Source organism: Sciurus carolinensis, chromosome 11, assembly GCF_902686445.1.
Source record: "Sciurus carolinensis chromosome 11, mSciCar1.2, whole genome shotgun sequence".
NCBI classification, from domain to species: Eukaryota; Metazoa; Chordata; class Mammalia; order Rodentia; family Sciuridae; genus Sciurus; species Sciurus carolinensis.
The window spans coordinates 10,050,281-10,071,971 of NC_062223.1; the positions used below are offsets into that span (position 1 = coordinate 10,050,281).

Genomic DNA, 21,691 nt, shown 5'->3' on the forward strand with positions numbered 1-21,691 from the left:
ATCAAAATCAAAAATAGTGTTATTAATTCTGGTGTCTCTGAAGCACGAAAAAAAAAAAAAAAAAAAAGACCAAAAAAGAAGAAAGAAACAACCCTTGCCACATTTCAGGGCCTAGGTCCAGGACAAGGGGACCACCCTCGCAGGCAGTGCAAGCCCAGGGACCAAGTCAGTCCTGGCCATGGGCTCAAAGCGGGACCAGCCCATGGGTTTGGCTTTTAGGGCCTGGCTGGGAAGCTGACTGCCTCAGTTTGGGGTACCCAGGCCGTGGATTAGGAATGAGATCAGGGGTCAAGGTCAGAGGTCCAGGCCATTCAGTTCTGGTACTTTGGCTGAGGCAGCCAGAGGACAGGGTTCAGATGTGGGAGCCAAAGTCACTCAGTTTTGTGGTCCAACAGAGAGGACCAGAGGCAGCAGAGGAAGTCCAAGTTACTGAGTCCTAGGATGGGATCCAGTGGGCGCCAGGCTGCTCAGTATTGGTGCTCCAGTAATGGTTGGGCAGCTGGACTTTCGCGTTCCTCAGCAGGAACAGGCCAGTCAGCTGGGGCCTCAGTGGGCGTACCACTCTCAGGAGCACTGCTGTCCAAGCAAGGAATGTCCTGTGCTGCTCTGGGGGGTGAGGCCTCGGAGCTGACATCTGGGCTGAGGCTGAGGTCTAGAGGCACCTGGGGGAGGAGAGACAGGTTGGCAGGAGCACAGAACTGAGCTTTTTGGGACCTGACTCCCCACAGGCCCTTTACCTGAGATTTGGGGGTGCCTCCTTTAGGGCTCCCTGAGGCTGGCTCTCCATCAGATCCTCCCAGACCCTTCCGACCCCCCAGGCTCCACTTTCCACTGGGCCCCTCAGAACTGAGGAGACCAGGACCAGGGAGCCGTGAGGACCGGGAACCCTCAGTGGGAGCAGGTGAGGCAGGGGGTGGGCCAGGGAGCCGAGGGGGAGGCCACTGCAGCAGAGGAGGGGGGCGTCCATCACCAGAGCTGCTCAGGGAGGGCCGAGGCCCCCAGCCAGGGCCGGGTGGGAGGGGCTGGTCACCACTGCCTGCAGGAGACAGATAAGGCAGCAGACTTCAGCTTGATGCCGTTCTTACCCACCGAGCTGCCCAGCCTCGCCTGCTCACCTGCTGCATTCTCAGGCGTAGGGTGTGCCAAGGGGGGGTTAGCACTGAGGGAAGTCAGGCCGCTGCCTCCACCACAATCCGAGTCATCCACGTTCCCACCGCTATTGCAGCCGGCATCACAGCCCTTATGAAGCCTGAGGGTGGGGAGAAGGGGTCAGGAAGGACAGGTTGAGACCACAGGTCTCAAGAAACCCAACCCAGAACAAGCCATCCAGGATCTGGGAGCCCCACGTCCTTACCTCTAAGGGCCTTTGACAGAGTTTTCAATTATGCTTAAAGGTCACTGTCAGCTCTAGGGAGAGGGGACCCTCTGGGGAGAAGAACTCACATGGGCTCTGGGAGGGGTCATCTTTTGGGGCTCAAGCCCTACTCTAGCACAAGACGTGGTAGGCAGCTGCACCTGTGCCTGCTCCAGGGGCCCGCACAGCAGCCCTTCACGAGGCCTCCTGGGCTGGGGTGGCAGCGAGGGCTCACCTCTCCCAGCTGCGTAGGAGCCATCGGGTGATGGCACCCAGGCTGATGGGGCCGCCCCACAGTGCTCGCAGCTGAGGGTGGCTGCCAGCCAGTGAGGTGGTGAGGGGTGACACATAGATGGGGTAGCCCAGCGGCTGGTCGCAGGAAGAATTGATCATGTTACGGAGCGCCTGCTTGGCGTTCTGGATGCTGCCCCGCTCTGGGTTGCGGTTTCGCAGGAACACCAGTTCCTGCTGCTGCCCTGCCCACAGGCCACGCACACACTCACGGTTCACCTGTGGGCAGCCACACAGAAGGTCAGGGATCTGGCACCAGGCAGGGGGACCTGGGCTGGGGACAGGTAGGGTCAGCCCCACCTTGATGACTCGGAAGCTGAGGTGGCGGCGGTTGAGCATGATGATCTTGTACTCATCAGAGGCATCGTCCATGACATGGCGCAGTGCCAGCAGGGAGGGTGTGTTGCTGAGGATGGCGCTCCGCCAAGCCGGGTCACCTTCGTGTGAGATGACCAGCCGCTCCTCGTTGGCCGCGATGGCATCGTACAGGGCAGCTGGTTCCTCATACTCATCTGGGGACGTGAAGTGGTCCTGGCGGGTGGATGGGCGGGCAGGAGTGAGGGGCCCCTGCACTGGGGTAAGCCTTCACCCCCATCTGCCCGAGCAGCCTGGGCACACCATGCTCCCACCTGGTGAAGCTTGAGGGCCATGCGAACCCCAGGCGCCACCACACGGTGAAGCAGGTCCATGTCGGCAAAGACCCACTCATCACGTGGGGAGGTGATGCGAAAGTCCCCCTTGAACAGAGCGTGCAGGCCATAGAGGAAGGGCTCCAGGCTGGCCAGGGAGGAGGAACAGGGGGCACGTGTGGGGAGTGGAGCCAGGCATCTCAGGTTTCTGAGTGACCTGAGCTGAGCCCCTTCCTCACACTGAACTTTAGGCTCTCCATCTTTCCAAGGAGGCCAGTCTGTCTATGTCCCTCAGAGGGTTGAGGAACAGGTAGGGTCACGACCGGGAATGCCTGGCTCATGTGAGACAAGCTACACCAACAGGAAGGCCCAGCGGTTTCTAGACACTGAGCTCTGCATGCACGGGTGAGAGGGGAGTAGCGGGACCAGCGGGCATGCGCACTCACCTGGCAGACATGCTGTGAGAGGCTGTCCCCAGGGCCCGGCGACCCAGTACACACAGGCCAAAGCACAGCGTGACCAGCGGCGAGTTCCAATCCTGGTCCACGGGCTGTGGCACAAGGAGCCCCGTCCCCAGAGCCCCACTCAGACCTGGGACTGGGAACTTGGGGTGGGGGCCAGGGCCCAGGCCAAGGGAGTCTCAGGGTAAGAAGAACCCGAACAGAAAGGGGAGAAGTGGAAGAGGGTTCAGGTCCCCAGAGGCCTGGGTGGGGCAGCCCCAGGGTAGTGGTGGCCCAACCTGGCCACGCCGGGAGGCGCAGTACTGGATCCACTCAAGGTGCACAGCACAGAAGGAAGGCAGCGAGAGGCCGGAAAGGCGAAGGTCATAGTCCTCATCCACGCTCAGTGAGAAGGTGGGGTCCGAGTCAGCATAGCCCGGCGCTCTAACAGGCCGCAGAGCAGCTGCGATGCCCTCGTGGCTCAACCAGGCCTCCAGCTTTGGAGAACGGCTCACATAGTAGATGATGCTCTGGGAGAGGAGGAGCAGGTGTTGGGGTGTGTGTGCAGTGCGGCCGCTCTTAACCCAGCCCTGGGGGAAAACCAGGAGAAACTTCTGCCCCAGCCTGGGCTACAGAGCTTCCTAGGACACCCACCTCCTGCAGCTCAGCTCAACTCCCCAAGACCACAGGGCAAGTGAGCTCTGGCCCACCCCAGGTCAAGGGGAGGAGGCGGCCAGCAGGGAGTGCCCCCACTTACAGAGGGGCCCTGGAGGGTCCCACACTACAGCAGGGGCTTGAATGCAGCACCTGTCACTTTGCCGTTCACCCTAGCATCTAACCCATTTATAAGGGAAAGAGGCACTGACAGATGACAATTTTGCCCCATGTCACACAGCAGGGCAGGTTAAACTGGACTTTGAAGAAGCTGTGGGATCCAGATTTCAGGGCCGAGCAAGTCAGCTGAGCACCCTGGGTCACAGGTCCCTTTAAGCAGCCACAGCACGACAGTCACAGGGCCTCTTCTCAGAAAAAAAAGGCAGAGGCACAAAACCTTGTGCCCAAAGTTGGGGGCTCCTGAACCCCTTGTTAAGAAGTATTGCTGATGTCTAAGTACGGGTTGGGCAAACGGCTAGGACTTTTGGAAAGCAGGTCGCTGGCCCCACAGAGAGGGAGAGGCAGTGTGTGCCACTGGCAGCTGGCAGCCAGTGATGTTCTGGGGATTCCATGTGCCACCCTGAGACGAGGTCGATGGGGTCAACGCTTTGTGTGGGGCAAGGGGTGGAGAGGGTGACGCAGTTGGCCACTAACTGAAGGAACCCTAGGCAGCAGAGTGTCCAGCACGGTGGCTATAGTGGAACATGGAGAAGTCAAACACCTGGGCAAAACGACCAGGGCACAAGAGAGAAAGAGCCAAGGCCTGAAAGAGTTCCCTGGCAGGGGAGGACACCTGAAGTTAATGGCTGTGTTGGGATGGGGGCTGCCTGGCTCTGGCATGTTTAGCACAGTCTGGGGAGGGTCAGGCTGTTGCTTTACCAAAAAGGGACCAGAAGAATAATGGGGTGGGGGGTCAGTGGTACAGTGCTTGCCTAGCATGTGTGAGGCACTGGGTTCGATTCTCAGCACCGCATACAAATAAATGAATAAAATAAAGTTCTATCAACATCTAAAAAAAAATCTTAAAAAAAAAATAGTGGGGCAGCTTTAGGCTCCAGACTGGCCTTCCTGACTATGTAGAGTGTCTCTACTCCCTGGGTACCACCACAGCCCCCAGAAAACACAGAAAAAAAGTGCTTCAGGGGCAGGGGAGGATCTGGCCAGGCACACATTAGTGCTTGGCTAACTTTGGCCAGTGCCAATTGTTCTGTGACAGCCTCAGAGTGATTCTCAGGAAGAAAATGAAGACCTGAGCCCATGATCAGCAACAGTTCCCACCTGGGCACAGTGTCTAGGAGTCATTTTGTCCTAGTGCTGCCTGGGTGCACTTCACCGCTGCACAGGCCCTGCGGCTATGGTGCCCTCTTGCTCTTGTGCCACCATCTGCAGGAACAGGTCTGAGGCCATCGCCTCAGCTGTAATGAGGCCAATCACACTGGCTTATCCTCTCCCAAGGGTGGCTAAAGAATGTGGCAGGGTCTCAAACCACCTGGCTTGGAAGAACCACCCCTGAGTACAAGGTATGACTGCAGACAGCTTGGGGGTGCTGGTGGTTCTGGCTAAGTGTTGCACCACATCTCGCACCCACTGCACTCAGTGACACCCACAGGAAGGGCGAGATGCAGAGGAGGCACCAATGGGTGGCCAAAGCTGTACAGAAAGAGCTGGGCCTGACTCAAAGGCTATTCAACTTAAAGGCTGAATAACACGTCCCCAACACTGCCTCCAGCACTGGGCCCCCTCCGTGTGCCCTGCATGGCTGCCTCCCTGGCACCCCCAGCCTTCCAGGTTTCACCCCATGTTCTGTACAACTTTAGCAAAGGATCCCTGTGTCCTCCATCCAGCTCCTGTGCCCAGCCTCTGAGGCAGCTGCAGCTATGGCAAGTCAGCTTCCCATGGGACAATGAACCAGGCAGGGCTCGTCTCGTCAGGCCTACCAGCTCAGGCCTGAGATCAGAGGCTCGTGGCTTTGAGTGAGGTCTCTAGGAGGTAGCAGGCTGACTTGGGCAAGGGCATAGTTCTCAAGATGGGACAGGAAGATAAATAGGACCTTGACGCTGGGGTGACCTGGGGCTGGGATTGTCCCTTTTGGACCATATCCTTTTTCTTAGAGAAAATAAGGAGAGCCTCATAAACTGTTCTCCAAGAGTTGACAGGACAAAAAAAGAAACAAACAAACAAACCAAAAAAACGGAAATTACAGCTACTCTAACACATGACATGGGTAGGTTGTCCACAGAGGGCAAAAGGACAGCTAAGAGGCTGGGAGCTGCTTGTGCCTATCCAAGGGGGAATCTCAGGAGGACAGGCTCCCTGACCCCCAACAAGGCACATGCCAGGGCAGATCCTAAGAGCACCTGGAGGCCTGTGATCACCCACATTCCCCACTCCGGCAGTACCCTCATTCTGAACACCACGAAGCCTCCGTGTTTGCCATCTCCGATGTCAACGCCAGCACTTCTCAAGGTGTAAAGTGAGCCATGACAACGAGGTGACTTTCCAGGTTTCCCAGAACCCCTAGAACACCCAGCCTAGGGATCCTTCTACATCCACAGTGCCTCACTGTGCCTACCATGCTGAATCTCCAGATCTCCGGCCTGGCTCGGAGTACCCAGGTGGAGGTAGCAAAGCCTAATGGCTGAGTTAGGCCTGGATTCAATGCCCAGCTCTGTCACTTTCCCCTAATTCTGAAACCTCAGACTGATCACTTCACCTCTGCTATCTGGTGGTGCCTCTAGGCAGCATGCTTAAATTCTGAGGCCTCTGCTTCCCTTGGATCAAACAGGCTTCCAACATTCCACAAAACAGAACTTGGGATGCTCCTGGTCAGACAGCGTCCACCAGCAGGGACGCTGCGGCCCGCCATACCTTGACGTAGTAGGTGATGAGAATCTTGCGGAGGTCAAAGACCTGCAGCATGGAGGCGGCGTTGTTGTCGCTAATGCTGTAGCCCTCCAGCACGTACTTACTGGCTGTCACCTCCCAGGCCAGCCAGCGCTGCCCAAAGGCGGCATTGAAGGACAGGACCCGTGGCAAGTGGCCAGGCTCACAGCAGCAGCAGCCCTCGTCCTCCTCCACACCTTCGGTGATGGCCTCCACCTCACGCTGCTGGCAGTACGTGCCTGTGGGGGAGGGCTGCCCGGTCAGGGTCACTAGGACAATCCTCGCCTGCCTCCCCCAGCAAGAGCCCAATATGGCACTCGAGGACTGCTGCCACTCACCCTCCACCAGGAATGCTGTGTGTGCAAAGGTGACTGAATGACTGGATTAACAAGTGGGCCCCTTCCTTAATTCCCAGCAGCCATGATGAGGGGGAATGAAAGAGGAAGGGGTCTGGTCCCTCATTTATAGAGGCAAAGACACTTTTCTCAAAGAGGAAAAGTGACTTGCTCAAGGTCTTGGTGCTTATGAGCTGTGCACCCTTGGGGCTTCCTATGCAGTTGGCATCCAACATGTCTTCCTGCAAGCTAGAAGCAGGCTCACTCACTAGGGGTTGTGCACGGGTGCCTGAATGGTCTAGCCTGACACCACAGAGCAGGCCAGGGAAAAGTTGGCATGAGAACCCAGAGCTCTGGCCCCCAACTTTGTTGGTAGCAACCTCTGGCATCATTATGGACCCAAAGTCAGGGCACAGAGAGGGCTTGGCTGGAAAAAGACCTGTCACCTCAGAGCTTAGATTGGGAAACCCAAACTCAGGGAGCAAGAGCTCCTTGCCTGAAGTCACCCCAGCCAAGCCGTCCCTGCACACTATCAAACACAGTGCCTTGCCAAGGCCCCAGCATGCCTGCACCCCCATTCCCAGACTCAGCCCGAGGCTCACCCCGGAACTCAAGGCCACGCAGCTGGAAGGTGACAAGGCCATTGCCAACCTCGATGAGGTGCACCAGTGCATTGAGGTAGTCGGAGGCCAGGACAAAGCAGTCACCAGGGCTGTAGTTGCCCCAGCGGCCCAGCACCAGGTCCCCACACAGCGTGTGCTGCAGTGAGCGTGTCAAGTGCTCGTAGAAGATGGAGTTGAGGTTGTTGTCATCAGCGCCTGGAACCAGGGCAGAGAGACAAATGGATAAAGTGACACGTAAGGAAGGGTCCTTTTAGGGGAAGCCCTGCCTGAAGCCCCTGGACAGCTGGGTACACACCAGGGTTCCGGTCCAGTTGTGTCACCAGGCGGGTGTTGGAATGATCCACACGCTTAGTGCTGTTCACAAAGAAAGCAACAGCATCAGCAAAGGTGCAGTTAGTGACTCTGGTGACAATTCTACCTGCCAAGACCTCCCTACCCAGGCTCCACCCAGGTCCTCTCCAAGTCCACACCCCTGTGCTATGAGCAGAAGCTACCCATGATGGCCCTAGAAACATCGCCACAGATGAGGAGGACAAGGCTCAGGGACAAGAAGGAACTCACCCAGACCAAAGAACCAGGACTTGGGGAAACTGGGGTCTCACCCAGGCACAACTGCCGGTTTGCTGTCATGGGATCTGCTTCCACAAATGTCCCCACTGTGCCCAAGCATTCACCCACTTGCTTCTGGGCACTGTCCAGTCGGCTCCAAGCCTCTCTCCCTCCCTGGCCACACTCTTGTTCTTTCCTCCCATAGGACTCACTTGTAGTCACGCTCCCAAAACTTGAGAGGCCTTGCATAGGACATGATGAAGACGGCGCTGCCCAGCAGAGGATTGAGGGGTGTGGAGAAGAGCCCCGAGAGCAGGGCCTGGACGAATAGCATGGCCGAGTCTGGGCATAAGTCAAGGAGAGGGCAGGCACGAAGGACCTCCCAGACTCCCTCCCGATTCCCTGTAGCCCGAGGCCACAGCCCTCCCTGCACACCCCACCCAGAGAGCGGGCACAGATACGCGGCACAGCGAAGGGCTGGGCAAAGGCGTGGAAGGCTGAGCCCCAGGTGATCTGCCAGGGAGCAATGTAGGTCAGCACAAAACGCAGCTTATACAGCAGGTCCCAGAGCTGCAGGGTGGGCGAAAGGTACAAAACACAGCGTCACTCGGGTGGGTGTGCCAAGCCCCCAGACACCAGGCTTCATTCTGAACCCTGGGGCCACCCACTGGGTGCCATGTGGGTCCAGCTCAGGGTTGCCTCCAGCACTTGCTCTCTAATTCTGGCTTGAGGCACCTGACACCGTGAGCAACTCCTGACTGCATTCTAAGGGTACGTTAACCATTTAATTCACGTGATGACCCTGGAAGCTGCTTCAAGTTTACAGATGGTTAAGCTGAGGTTCAGAGAAGGAAGAGAAAATAAATGATCTGCTCAGATCATGCAACTCGGTCAGTGGTGAGGCTGGGCCTGCACAGTGGTACTGAACATCAACAGGCAGTCCCAGGTCTGACCTCAGAGGAGTCAAGTTGGGAGGTCCACCATCTTGGGCCTGGCCAGAAAACAAGTGAGCATTCCTGTGAGAGAAAGGTTCAGGTCTGCAGGGATCCCAGCCACCGTAACAGGCATCCTGCACACAATGGGGAAGGATCCTTTGTTCAAAGTGACCTGTCTCAAACCCTGAGTGGGGAATCCCATGGTCTAGCAGAACATCTACATGCCCAGGTCCCAGGGCTTCTGAAACAACTCAGAATTGTTCTCCAGGGCCACAGCTGGCAGAAAGAGCTCAGAGGCTGGCTCTTGTGCAGAGGTCACGGTCAGGTCCTACCTATGCTAGCTGCTTCTGAGGAAGGTGGTTGTAGGGTTGGATAGACATGGGGTCAAATCCTGGTTGACTCAATTCCCTGGAGGACCTAAGACAAGTCATTCCACCTCTTTAAGCCTCAGCTTCCTCTCTGCAAGAAGAGACAGCGGTAACCTCTTCCTTGAAGAGCCAAAAGCAGAGTTGATCTGGAGAGGCAGGTGACAGGCCCCAGGGACATTCTCCCCCAACCCTGGTGAAGGAGTTCTAAGCCACAGCCCCTGCCCCCTGCTCACTTTGCTGCAGAGCAGGGACATGAGGAAGTAGTCCAGCAGAAAGCCCTGGGAGAGGCGTGGGTAGTCGAAGTGGAAGAGCAGGACGGTGAAGGCCAAGGTCAGGTACTGCTGGGGTGGGCAGCAGAAGGCCGAGCGCAACAACTTCAGCCCAGCCACAGTCATCAGCAGTGCCCGGCAGCTGTGGGTAAGTTCAGCAGGGCTTAGGAGGCAGTGGGTGCACGTGCCCCATCTCTCACCTGCCCTGGCCCGAGAGTAACCTTGGACCTTAGCTCTCTCTAATGAGCTAGCCTCTGTTCTCTTGGACTGGTAACTCTCAGGCTTGTCCCTCTTGTGAGGGTAAAGCAGACACATTTGCTTCGACACATAGTCGAAGAACTGGGGCACCCCCTTTGGCTTGCTGGGCAATCTTGGGCCCCAACCATTACCCATTCACTCTCTGGGCCTCAGTTTCCCCAATGGGAGTCAAATGGGAAGGTAGGGGGTGGGCACAGTAGTCCTCACTAGAGGCAGAACTTGTCTGGGTGGCTGGCGACCGTGTGGGCATCCACTGTGAGAGCATTGAGCACCACGGCGGGGTAGATGAGGTACTTCTCGACACACTGCAGGCCAGCATACAGCTTCTCAAACCACATCACCTGGGCAGCACCTGCAACAAGGAGATGGAGCTATTGGCCAGCACCTGGCCACACATATCCCCTCTTCCCTGGGGTCCAGAAAATGAGCCACAGCAAGACTGGAGAAAACCAAGGAGGGTGGGCAAACCAGGGGCTGTGTGTCCTGGATCCCTAGAGGCTTCAGCAGGACAGGGAGGGACTGATCTTTGGCAGTTCAAATGACAGTGAGCCCCAGGCACAGCCAGACCTCTACATACCACTGGGCACATCCCTGGCTTAGAGCTAGTGCTTTGTCCTGTTCTGCTGTCTATAGAAACAAGGCTAATGAAACTTTCAGATACTCACTGGGGATGGAAAAGTCAAGTACAGTAGACTAGGGAGGACGAGTGCATGCTGACCCCAAGCCACAGGCCCTTCTGAGGGGCAAGGCTCCCTGATTCTTGCTGCTGGAAGCAACAGAGGGATGCTGGCCCAGTGGACCTACACCTCCCATTGTGTAAGAAAAACGAGAAGTATGACCTTCCTTATCACAAATCAAGATGATTAGACACAGGCTGGAGGATATTTGAAACTGTTGCACAGCCCAGCAACAATGTACCAGATGGCTCTAGTCTACCGGAAACCAGTGTGCAATTCTGGACCTTTAGGGTCCTGGAATGCTACTTTTCCCATCTCCTCAGAGACAAGGAAGGCACACGTGGGCTGAGAGCACAGTGGGCCCACGCCAGGGCATGGTTAGAAGAGTGGGCAAAAGAGAGCAGGGATAGGTGGCAGGGTCAGGGTGGAGAGGGCAGCATAGGCAGAGGCTGCCCCCTACTGGCACCCTGAGCCAAGAAGACCAAGACTCCCACCCCGCCCGCTCAGTGCTCCAGCCTGAGGGTGGTGGCCAGGCAACCAGAGCGCTCACCGCGCACTTCATACTGGCTGTACTCCAGTGGCTTCAGCACGGGCTGTGAGAGGCAGAACCAGGGCAGCTGTTTGCGCAGCTGTGGCAGCAGGTAGTGTGTGAAGAAGCCCACAGCCCCGGCCAGCGCGTACAGCACAAAACCTAGCACCGACTGCAGAGGGAGAGACCAGAGGATCGCTCAGCCCACCAGGCCAGGTGGGGGCTGCTCGGGGCCTCAGGTCCCGCAGGCTCCTGCCAAGACCCAAGGAGGGCGAATTGAGCCACACGAACCTTCAGGGCAATGAAGACAGTGCTGGCGCTGATTGCGAAGGTGAGTACTGCGATCACCACACACATCACCAGGTCGGAATGCAGGACCTCGCGCTGCAAGGTGGGGAAGCTCACTGCCACAGCCGGAGCCTGCAACCCAGCCCGGCCCCCACTGCTTCTCCACCAGAGCCCCACGCTCCCGGTCCCTCACCACAGACTGGCGCATCTTGTCTGGTAGTGGGTCTGGGGGCTCAGCCCGGGCCGTCTCCAGGCTCCGCTCCTCTAGCTCAGGGAAGAGCTTGCTCCGTACCAGGGACCTGGGGGGAGAAAAAGTCAGGGGCTGGGGTTGCTTCCTTTCCTCGCACGGGCCCCCAGAGCCACAGGAGACCAGGATCCATGTGGTTCAGGCACGTGAGCGGATCCCCAGACCCACAGACGAACACGCCCACGGAGCACACACACGTGTGCATGGACAGACACGTGCAGCACCCACCAGAGCACAGTGGGGTCGCTGCTCTGCCGGCTCAGGTGGTAGGACAGCGCCACTAGGAGGCCACAGAAGACTGAGAAGAGGACAGGGACGTGCTGCTCCGGCCAAGGAGTCTGGGGAGAGAAGCACACTGGTCAGGAAAGGTGAGGGTAGCAGGGAGCCAGGGGGTACCCCCAGTTGAGAAGCCACTGCTGAGCCCAATCCATGGCCCTGTCCCAACAACCCCACAGACTCCAGCATGCCCCCCACCCTGTAGGCCATCTTACCTTGATGGCCCCAAGGCAGAAGCCGTAGAGAAGGGCAGCAGCCAGAAGACTGCGGGCAAGACTGAAGACTGCAGTGAGAGGGCTGGTGGCAGCTGTGTGGCACGGAGGAGTCGTTAAACCCAGCCCTTACATGTACCTTACTCCTGCCCCACCGTCCAGCTCCCAGAAGCTGAGCTCCCAGGACATCACCCCAGCCCACTGCTCTCTGCGCCCAGCCCTAAGGGACTTCAGAACTTGCAGCATTCTCAGGTCAAGACCACAGGCTGGAGGAAGGAAGGGGTCCATACTGTGTCAGAGGTCTAAATGAGGAATGCATCAGTGAGGGCTGGAGCCACAGACCCAATCCATAGGCCTTCTAGGGCCGGATGCCACCTCCACCCCCAAGTCACCTGTGGGCATCATACCTGTACCCCCAAAGCCATGCATATCGATCTGCTCCAGCAGGTACATGAGGCAGGTGTTGACCTGGGGCAGAAGGCCCAGGAGGAAGACGAAAGGGAAGCATAAGGTGAACACTGCCCAGGAGAAAACGAGGACTAGTCAGTCTGCTGGCCCTGCCTCAGCCCACCCTCCCGGGCTTACTCTCCCAGGACACCTCTGTCCTGCCAGGTCTCACCGGTGGCCACATCTCGGGCACAGAAGAAGAAAGAAGCAGAGAAGAGTGTGAGGCCATAGAGGGAGACGGGCGGGAAGGGCTGTGCTGAACCCAGGGCGTCCAGCAGCCAGATGAGTAGACAGCAGATGCAGAAGTAGACGGGCCGGCTGTATGCGATCACCCAGTTGTGGCCCTGGGGAGTCAGCCTGTGAGGAGCTGCCCTTCCTTGCTGATCACCCAAGAGGCATGTGGACACGCCCACATGCTCCAGGGCTGGCCCTGGGTCCAAGCTAGAGAGTTGGGCAGGGTGGAGGCAATGGGGCTGGTGAGGGAGCCCTGTCTCTTTCCCGCTGTGAACTCCTCCCACCTGGCTTCAGCCCCTCCCAGGGCCTCCTGGCGAGAGCCGCTACTCATGGGTACTCACATGCATGGGAGATGCTGCATCAGGCTGCACGCTCTGCAAGAGATAGGACTATGTTGGCAACAAAAGCCAGTGCCCGCAAGAACATGAGACCCTGGGATCAGGGCAGGACCCTCAAGTGTCCTGAGCCTCAGGGTTCTCAACCATCAGATGGGTAGTTAGCTACAAAGCACCTTAAAAATCTTATCTGCTTCCTAGCTCACAGTCCTCAGACCTAGAGTAGTGGGAAGGGGAAGGTCTGAGGAGAGTTGGGGGAAAAGACACATGAAGCCAGGCCTGACCTTGAGCAGCGAGTACTGACAAGAGGCGATGACCAGGCAGAACTGGAAGACCCAGATGTCAGTAAAGAAGCCCTTCAGCAGCAACAAGTAGCCCAGGAAAGCAACCAGGCTGCTTAGCCCAACGCCGAAGATGTTCTCCACAACTCCCCGCGTCCTGCAGAGACAGGTGAGTCAAGGCGTGGCCCTTCTGCCTCAGAAGGGAGGTTCTGTCCTAAAGGACCATCTCCAGGTGTCTGGCTGTGCCAGCTTCTTGGCCTGTGAAAATTCAAATCTACAATCTCCCAGGGGGAGCCCAGGATGCATCTACTCCAGGAAGCCATCCTGCTGCTGCCCCACATCCCAATCTTTACCCTTCTAGATCCTGAGAACTTCCAGTGCCAACACTCCTGAGGCCTCCCCATCTCCAGCTCATGCTCAGCTGAGCTAGGCACATCACATCAGGCATGCCATGATAAACACAGGCAGTACCCACAAGCACCCAGTCACAGTGCCAGATGAAAGCCCAATGGACAGGAAGCCAGGGTGTGGGTTCTAAACCCAAGTGCTCTATAGCAGGCAACAAAAATCACCTGACTGGTCTATTTGACTTTCTGGGTCTCGATTTCTCCTCTGAAAATTGGGAAAGGTGAGGCAAATGGTTTGTGAGCTTTTTAGGTTATATAGCAGTCCATTTTAATATCAAATCAAAAACAAAAAATAAATAAATAAATAACAGACTGCCAGGCATGGTGGCATATGCCTGTAAACCCAGCTACTCAGGAGGCTGAGGCAAGAGGATCAAGGCCAGCCTCAGCAACTTGGCAAGACCCTGTCTCAAAATGAAAAATAAGAAGGGCTGGGGATATAGCTCAGTGGTAGAGTGCCCCTGGTATTGCAAAAACAACAAAATCAGACCAGCCAGGTGTGACGGTGCATGCCTGTAATCCCAGTCACTTTGGGAGACTGAGAAAGGAGGATCGCAAGGTCAAGGTTGGCCTCAGTCACTTAAGGACCTAAGCAACTTTGTGAGACTCTATCTCCAAAATAAAAAATAAAAAGAGATGGGGATGTGGCTCTGGGGCTCAGTGGTTAAGTGCCCCTGGGTTCAATCCCTGGTACCTAAAAAAAAGAGCTGGGGATGAGGCTCAATGGTAAAGTACCCCTGGGTTAAATACACAGGACCAAAAAAAAAAGAACAAAAACGAAAACCAGACTGAACTGTCTGTCTTAAGTAGAGGAAGCTGGTGTTACCATAGAGCCTGTCCCACCCCGACTCCCCACCACTTGGCCACCCCTTTGTACCCAAGAAACCTAAAGAAATGCCACTGCTTTCAAGGGCACAATCAGGTTTTCTAAAGTCATGACTGTCTTCACTGTCATGAAGTCCAGGGTCCTGGAACTTTCTGGGGACTAGGGCCAAGGCGAATAGGCACTCACCGGTCCAGCAGAGCCAGCAGGGCAAGCCGCTCATAGCGCACAGAGGTCCAGCGGCCAGGAAAGAGCCAGTACTTGTAGCTGTGCTGGGCACGGGGTGGCGCCTCCTCCATCAGGGTCTGCTCCTGGGATTCGTGCAGGGAGTCCTGGTCCAGCAGGTCAAACTGCAGTCCCCACAGCCGCGGCCATCAGCCCCGCCACCCCTGCCGTGGTCTACAGCACCATTCCCGCCCTAGCACACTAGCCCGGCTGACCCTTTCCATCTAGTGGCCCCATGGTTTGCCCAGCCCCTCCACTGCAAGGGCTGTTCCTTACTCCAAGTTCCTAGGACAATGGCTCCTAGGGGCTCAATGGTTACAGGAGCTACCAGGCAGCAGAGTTACAGAATCCCAGATCTGTCTTCCTGCCTCAGGCAGAATCTCCTGTTTCATTCAGGCTCAAGGTAATCTGCCTTGTCCTTCAGGATGTGACACAAACATTAAGTCTTCCCAGATGGAGCCATCACTGACACTGGAACCACCTCACCTACACAAGTACCCAGCCCTGAGAAGAGGCCTGGAGGCCCATGTAGATGCTGGAAGGATCTGGGCAAGTTACTGCACCTCTTTAGGCTTGTTGTGCCCTTCACTCAAGCACTCAGGGGGCACAGCTATGGGCCTGGCCCTGTGCTGGCCTCTGAGGATACCATGGAGAGGCAGAGATATACACTCCTGCCTGTGGAGGCAGCCATCAGCTAGACAGCAAGGACAATGCTACCAATTCCATACGATGGTGAAAAACAATAATGAATCAGGAAAAGGCTGCTTGGTGATTCCTAATACTGCTCAGGATCTATCTGTGGCTTTGGCTGTAAAATGTATACACAGACACTTTCAGGATTATTTTCTCAACTCTGAGGTGCTCTTTTGTTTGTTTTACAGACAAGGTCTCACTATGTTGCCTAGGCTGGCCTCAAACTCCTGGGCTCAAGTGATCCTCCTGCCTCAGCCTCCCAAGTCGCTGGGAGTGCAGGTGAAATTATGTTTCATGCACTCTTAATGCTTCTGGTATCACTACACTGACTGCATTAATCACTGTTCAGATTAGAATAGCGAAAAGAGAATTCTACTGATAAATACACTGAGAGGAAAACCATCAGAAAAGAATACACCAAGCAATCACATGTGGAGTCAGGCACAGGGAAGAGTGTGGTCACCATTTGGCAAGTATTACTGTGAACACTCATTGTCCCTGTTAACTGTGGATCCCTCCAGGATTAGGAAGGTACTCCAGACACATTAACAGAATAAGCAAATGTACAATTTCCTGAGTCATTCAGCTTCAAACCTGTGCCTCCTCAGCATGCCATGAAAGATCAGAATAGATACAGTAGAGTCCCTGAACTCTTCCTCAGGGCAGCCTGTCCCTCCTGCCATCTGGGCAAGCTCTCTGCTAAGGCCAGCCTCAGTGATCTGTTCACCCCCACAAACTCCCTGCACAGCTCCTCCCTAGGTGCTCACCTCGGGGATCTCCAGCGGCACCCGGCGCACCTGCATACCCTGAAGAACCACTGGCCTCGGCTGAAGCAGGTTCAGGCCTCCTGTTGCCTCAGGAACGTCAGCTGAGTGGAAGCTGGAGGAATGTGAGTGGCGGTCCCTGTGGGTACAGCAGCCATGAGGATCGAAGCCAAGAGCAAGCCCTGGGGTCAGGTGGGGCTGCCTATTTCATAACTGGAAACCCAAGGGACAGAGGTGCACCAGGCTCAGGATGAGGCAGGTGACAAAAGTGCCCCCCTCCCAGATCCTGGCTCACACACATTGTCGAAACTGCACTCTCTTCCCCTCCTCTCTGGGCCCTGAGCGACCTGGAAGCATCCTGTTTGGAAGTGCCCAAGAGCCAGGGTCCCAGGACCCTATAGATCTGTCCTTCACTGCTCCCCGTACTCCTCTCCTCCCAGGGAGTTGCCACTGCTCCTGTCCCACTCCAGCAAAGGAAGAAAGAACTCCAGGCTTAGGGTGCTCCTCAGAAGTGTAGCGCACCAGGTCAGTGTAGCACATCCTGGAGACTCACCATGCTCCATTAGCCGCCTGCTCCCCCTGCTGCCCCACGGGATTCTCATAGCCACCTCCAGCCAGGCCAAAGGTATAGGAACGTCGCACTCCTGAGAGGGAGGTGTGGGAGATGAGGCAGCAGGTCAGGGACAGGAATGCCAAAGCCTGACCCACAAGGACACCAAGGCCATCAAGTAAGGAAGACCCTGTGATGTGCTCTTGGCATGTCAACCCAGCCCCCAGGGATAAAAACCTAAACCAAAAGGACCTGCAAGTCAAAAGCCTGGGCCTATGGTCGGCCCACCCTGGGTTTGGATCTCTGTCCTACCACTTGCTCAGCCTGTGACCTCTAGTGTGTCCTAGTTTCCCGTCAGCAAGGGAAGAGCAAGGATGACAAGGACAATCATACCTCAGAGGGGCTGTGAGGATGGAGCAAGGGAACACAGGCAAAGCACTTGCCATGGGGCTGAACGGGTAGCTGAGTGACAGCACCATTGTAGAGAGAATGAAGACTCCACCAGGAGGGCAAAACGGGCTGTGCGGCTGGGGAAGGGCTCACCACTCTCGTCGTAGAAATAGTGCACAGCGCCCTCGGAGGTGTCGTCAAAGGTACAGGCTTCGTGCACGTTGGTGCCAGCCCGGGTCAGCAGTAGTGAAGAGGCGAAGTGCAGGGCAGAGGGCAGTGTCAGCGCCCGGGAGTGGGAGGCTGCGCGCCCCCGCTGAGCCTCCTGCAGGCTGCTGGGGAGAAGGAAGCCCTCGGTCAGCACCATCACAGCCAGCTGGCCCCCTCTGCCCTGCAGCCCAGGTGGCAGATGCTCACCTGGGTGGCGAGCCCATGACAGAGGCCGGAGGGGTGGGGTTGCTGCCCGCGTTGTGTCGCCTCCGGATTGCCTGGGTCCGCCTCACACTGCTGGAGCGGTCCCGCTTGCCTGTCTCTTCAGCCGCTGTCCGGAGAGAGGCCCGAGCATAAGTGACAGAGGCTTGACCAGAGCTAGGGGAGTGATGTGGGGCAGATGCTCTAACATGGTGCTAAAGGTCAGACCTAGTCCAACAACGCTCTGGCTCTGGAGCCCAGCCAGGTCACCTAGCCATTCATGCCTCGGTTTCCTCATTTAGAAATAAGGACGACACTGATCTGCCCTGCCCCACTGGTGGCCAGGATGAAGCGTGGATGATGAGTCTCCTCGGGGAGTAGAGGCTCAGGTGCTAACCACAGGACTTGGAGCAGGTGGCTGGGCCCTGCTGACCCAAGAGGTCTGGCACACATGATCACTCAATCACTGGTTCACATCCATCTGCTGCCGGAGAGGAGGCAGAGCTGATGCCGACCAGGTCCACTCCAGTCCCCCTTGCCCAAACCCACCCCTCAGCTCCCCTCCTACCCCTTGCCCCCAAGCCAGCACTCACCTCCCCCAACTGCACCCTCCTCAGGCAGCTCCCCCCGCCAGCCTGGCTGGTTGGCAGCAGGGCCGCCGCGGGCCTCAGCAGGCAGCACTGCAGGATCCCCAGCAGCCAGCTCCACTCCCACCTGGGCCTCCAGCTCAGCCTTGCAGCCAGCCAGGGGAGCCCTTAGGACGTCACCCCCTGCCCCATCCATGCTTAGCACACGTGCGTGTGTTTTGGCGCTGGCTGTACTGGGCGTCCGCTGGGTCCCATAGGGCCTCTTGGGGGGCACAGCAGTCCCCTCCTCAGCTCCATGAGGGGCCCGCCGCTTCCGAGGCCCCCCTGCTGCACCCTGGGAGCTCTCAGGGGAGTAGCAAGAAGTAGACGAGGAGCTGTCAGTACTGTAGCGGCGCTGTGATCGGAGACTGGAGGCTGGGCTCAGTTCACTGCCCTCGCTGGTGTCCTCATCCTCGAAGAAGCCCCCACCCTCAAGGAGGGGCCTTCGAGGAGCACGGCCAGGTGGAGAGTGTCGTCGCATGGGTGGCCGCCGTTTGCTAGGCCGAAGTAGGGCCAAGTCCTTAGGCCGTACAACCAGGAGTGGCTCAGCTGGGCCCGGTGGTGTCCCTGCTCCAATGACTGTGTCAAAGGAACGCAGTGTGTCATCTGAGGGGACGCCAGCATCAGGTGAAGCAGGCAGCTCGGCCTCAGAAGGAGGATCTGTGTCGCTGCCCTCAGGGGCTTGTCCACCAGGGGGGCTGTCCAGGTGTGTTGAGTTGGTCTTCTCGCTCTTGAAGCTGCTCAAAGTTTCCCTGTCAGTGCCGCTGAAGCAGGAATCTGATGAGCCAGCTTTCTGGGGTGTGGGCTCACCTGAGCCCCGCCGGTCCAGGGGCTGGTAGCCACTGGTTCCTCGGTGTTGTTCCCGTCGACTACTGGTCCTTACCAGGGCCCGGTCAGGCCGGGTCAGGGTCAGAAAACTCTTGCTCAGTTCCTGGCTAAGGCTCCCCTTCAGTAGGGGGCTCATGGGAGTGTCAGCCACACTGCTCCCTCCCCAGGGAGTTCCACCTCCAGCCAGGGGAGAACGTTCGGAAGAGTCTGTGCTGGGGAGAGAGGGGTCTGGGACAGCTCCTGGGGGAGTCTGGGGAAGGTCTCCAACTGTAAGAAAAAGGGTATGATGTAAACAAACTAACAGCTGAGGGAGCCTATCAAACTCTGCTTCCCTGAGGGCCCAGCTGGGACAGGAATGCTGAGGAGATCCCATCCAAGCACAAAGGGAACTCCACGATGGAGCAAAACTCAGGTAACACAAAGGCGAGACAGCCAGTCTTCCCTCCCAGCCTCTGCCCCGTGGTGCCCACTCACTCAGTTTCTCCTGTGAGCTGAGCTTCAGCATCTCTCGATCCGCAGAGGTCACGATCACGTTGTTGCTGCCCTGCTCCCGTACCAGCTCCTTGATGTCTGCAACCCATGGCACCAGAGGCATCAAGCAGGACCCTGAAGCAGCCACAGGTCATCCCATTCCACACTACCATGTTCCAGCCCCGCACAACAGTCACTTACCCCTGAGGGGTCCAGAGTCCTCCATTCGGGGCAGCAATTCCTGAGCAGAGAGAGAGACACAAAGGAACAACAGCTCAAGATCTGCCACAACAGAGACTGGCTCCCGGGAGAGAAGCGGGAGAAGCCAAGGGCTGTTGCCACTCACCGAGACCTGGTTGAAACCAAACACGGAATGCTGAGAACTGCAGCGAACCGGGGGTGTGGAACTCACTTTCCGAAACACTGTCATCTCCACACCAGGGTCCCTGGAGGTGGAAAGAGCAGCAGACTGGAGCTAAACTCCTCTAAGAAGCACTTCTCACAAGCTCATCACTCTTCCCTCCTAAAGCCCTTTTACAATTCCCAGAATGACTTCAGGACAAAAGCTAGCATTCACTCAGGGAGCCAATGTTCAGTCCCTCCTCTGCCCTGAGGCTCTGGCCTAGACAGCACGGACCCTCAATCCCCATCATCGTCCCTGTCCCATCCACCTGGGCAAACTGCTGTCCCCCTGGGCAGGCTCTTCTTCCTGCTCCCCCATGGTCGAGTTGCGCTTCTCCACAATCTCTCCCTGGTCGAACATGGCATGCAGTCGATAGTTCACAGTCTTGATGGTAGCGAAGATGACAGCCACCACGAGACAGTACACACCAGCCACCATCAAGCTGGGGGGCAGGACCTGGAGGTGGCAGCAAGTCAGGTCCCTTCTCATATAGCCCTGCCCCTCTGAGGTGTACCTGCTACCACTGCCATAATTAGGATTTACAAATTCAGGAAAAGACTTATCGCCCCTCCATGTAGCCAGTACTGAGAACTAGAGACCAAATGAGAGGCTCAAGGTCACCCAACCCACGAAAAGGAAGATTTGGCCTCTCCACTGCACACACCCAAACTGCAGGGTCCTCCATCCTAGGAATGCCCAGAGTCCCGGCCAGGCTGCCTGCCTTCCATGACATCCTACCCCTTTTCGCAGCATGAGTTAACAGGTGGCAGGAGCATCTCACCATGTACAGCAAGAAGGGAAAGGTGAGCAGGAAGATCCAGACATAGAGGTGGAAGCAGTTGGAGAAGGTGCTCTGATGCGGGTCGAAGAACCAACCGCCGGTGAGCGAGGCCCACACCCCCTGGCGCAGGATCTGCAACACCTGAGACCCCATGGCCCCGCCGCTGCTGCGCGCGCCCCCCTGCCGGGACCCTCATGGGGGCGGCCCCCGGTCCATGCCCCGTCTGGCGCCCGAGGGCCCCGGGGCTCGGCCTCGCGCTCACGCCATGGCCTCCCCAGAGGGGGAGGGGATCGGCGGGGCTAGGGTGCGGGCAGGGGGCGGGGCCGGCCGGGGCAGTCAGCGGTGTGCGGCCCGGGCGCGGGGGTGGGGCTGCATCAGGGGCGGGGTCTGGGCTCCCACCCCTGGCCCAGAATTGCTCCCAGGTGCCGAACCAGCAGGCAAGCGCGGGGCACGGATCGGGCACCCCTCGGCGGCATCCAGAGGTGGGCGTGGGGTGGGTGCTCCCAGAGTGCAGGCGACGGCTCCCTTGGCTCCCGACCGGGGAAAAGCCCGGGACTCTGAAGTCCACTTCCGGGGTCGTAGGTCACTCGCTTGGGGACGTGCGTTCGCCCCGCTTCTGCCGGTGCCGGCCCAACGGGAAGGCCGGAAGAAGGAGCCGCGAGCCGCCAGCCTGCAGTGGCGCATGCGCCCGGTAGACCCAGTTAGGACCCGGAAAAGGAAAAGCTGAAGGCATGAGTGCGCAAGCGCAGAAAGCTGGTCGAGTTGACAGGACGCGGAGGAGCCCTTTGGGCGTGCGCGAAGTGCAGAATTAAAGAGTTAAAAAAAAAAGTGAGCGCATGCGCACGCTCGGAAGGGGAAACCTGGAGGGGACTATTAGGCGGAACCGAAGGGATAGTATGAGTAGCCAATAGGTGACGGTGGAGTAATTGGCGCAAAGCTCTTCCAGTGAATTACAGGAGGCGGGGAAAAGATGGAGGCGTGGTCTCCAGAGGACTACTGCTGAGATCACGCCCTTCTTGCGCCTGCCTCTTTTACTGCTAAGCCTCCAACGTCACGAGCGTCGCTCTCCCAGAGCGCCTCTACTTCCGGGTCAGAGCTCAGGCCTGGTGTGTAGAGAGGCGATCCTCTGGAACAGACAGGAGTAGTCGAAAAGGATAGCTTCGTCTTTCTTAAAGAGACACTTTCGACACAATTGGGGTCAACCCTAC

At 57.5% G+C, this 21,691-nt stretch overlaps 1 protein-coding gene across 5 annotated transcripts; it reads right to left on the reverse strand.

Moving 5' to 3' along the window:
- Window positions 1–53: 53 nt before the first annotated feature.
- Pcnx3 (pecanex 3) lies at window positions 54–21,240 on the reverse strand. 5 transcript variants are annotated; one of them, XM_047517434.1, is made up of 35 exons: window positions 20,484–21,237; window positions 19,971–20,158; window positions 19,646–19,745; window positions 19,501–19,540; window positions 19,303–19,434; window positions 17,968–19,095; window positions 17,381–17,504; window positions 17,120–17,295; window positions 16,580–16,670; window positions 16,030–16,165; window positions 14,534–14,694; window positions 13,118–13,271; window positions 12,840–12,872; window positions 12,437–12,608; window positions 12,225–12,335; window positions 11,821–11,912; window positions 11,558–11,667; window positions 11,276–11,381; window positions 11,086–11,178; window positions 10,816–10,966; window positions 9,796–9,940; window positions 9,295–9,472; window positions 8,220–8,328; window positions 7,971–8,100; window positions 7,505–7,563; window positions 7,189–7,404; window positions 6,237–6,490; window positions 3,014–3,244; window positions 2,721–2,824; window positions 2,275–2,422; window positions 1,946–2,176; window positions 1,590–1,864; window positions 1,116–1,249; window positions 738–1,036; window positions 54–662 (listed from the first exon to the last, which is right to left on the reverse strand). In XM_047517434.1, the coding sequence occupies exons 1-35, from the start codon at window positions 20,634–20,636 to the stop codon at window positions 468–470; spliced, it is 6,159 nt and encodes a 2,052-aa protein (XP_047373390.1). In that variant the 5' UTR covers window positions 20,637–21,237; the 3' UTR covers window positions 54–467. The 5 variants fall into 5 exon arrangements, with proteins under 5 accessions (XP_047373390.1, XP_047373391.1, XP_047373389.1 ...); XM_047517435.1 differs by having other exon boundaries at window positions 14,534–14,676; window positions 17,120–17,298; XM_047517433.1 differs by having other exon boundaries at window positions 17,120–17,298; window positions 20,484–21,236.
- Window positions 21,241–21,691: the final 451 nt, after the last annotated feature.

Bases quoted from the DNA above. Each gene is read 5' to 3' on its own strand.
- Pcnx3 (XM_047517432.1), bottom strand. From the start codon at position 20,636: ATGGGGTCTCAGGTGTTGCAGATCCTGCGCCAGGGGGTGTGGGCCTCG. The intron at 16,166-16,579 runs GTGAGTCTCCAG...CTGTACCCACAG, and splicing joins CAGGCGGCTAATGGAGCATG to GGACCGCCACTCACATTCCT. The intron at 13,272-14,533 runs GTGAGTGCCTAT...CTGTCTCTGCAG, and splicing joins CTGCTGGCTCTGCTGGACCG to GACGCGGGGAGTTGTGGAGA.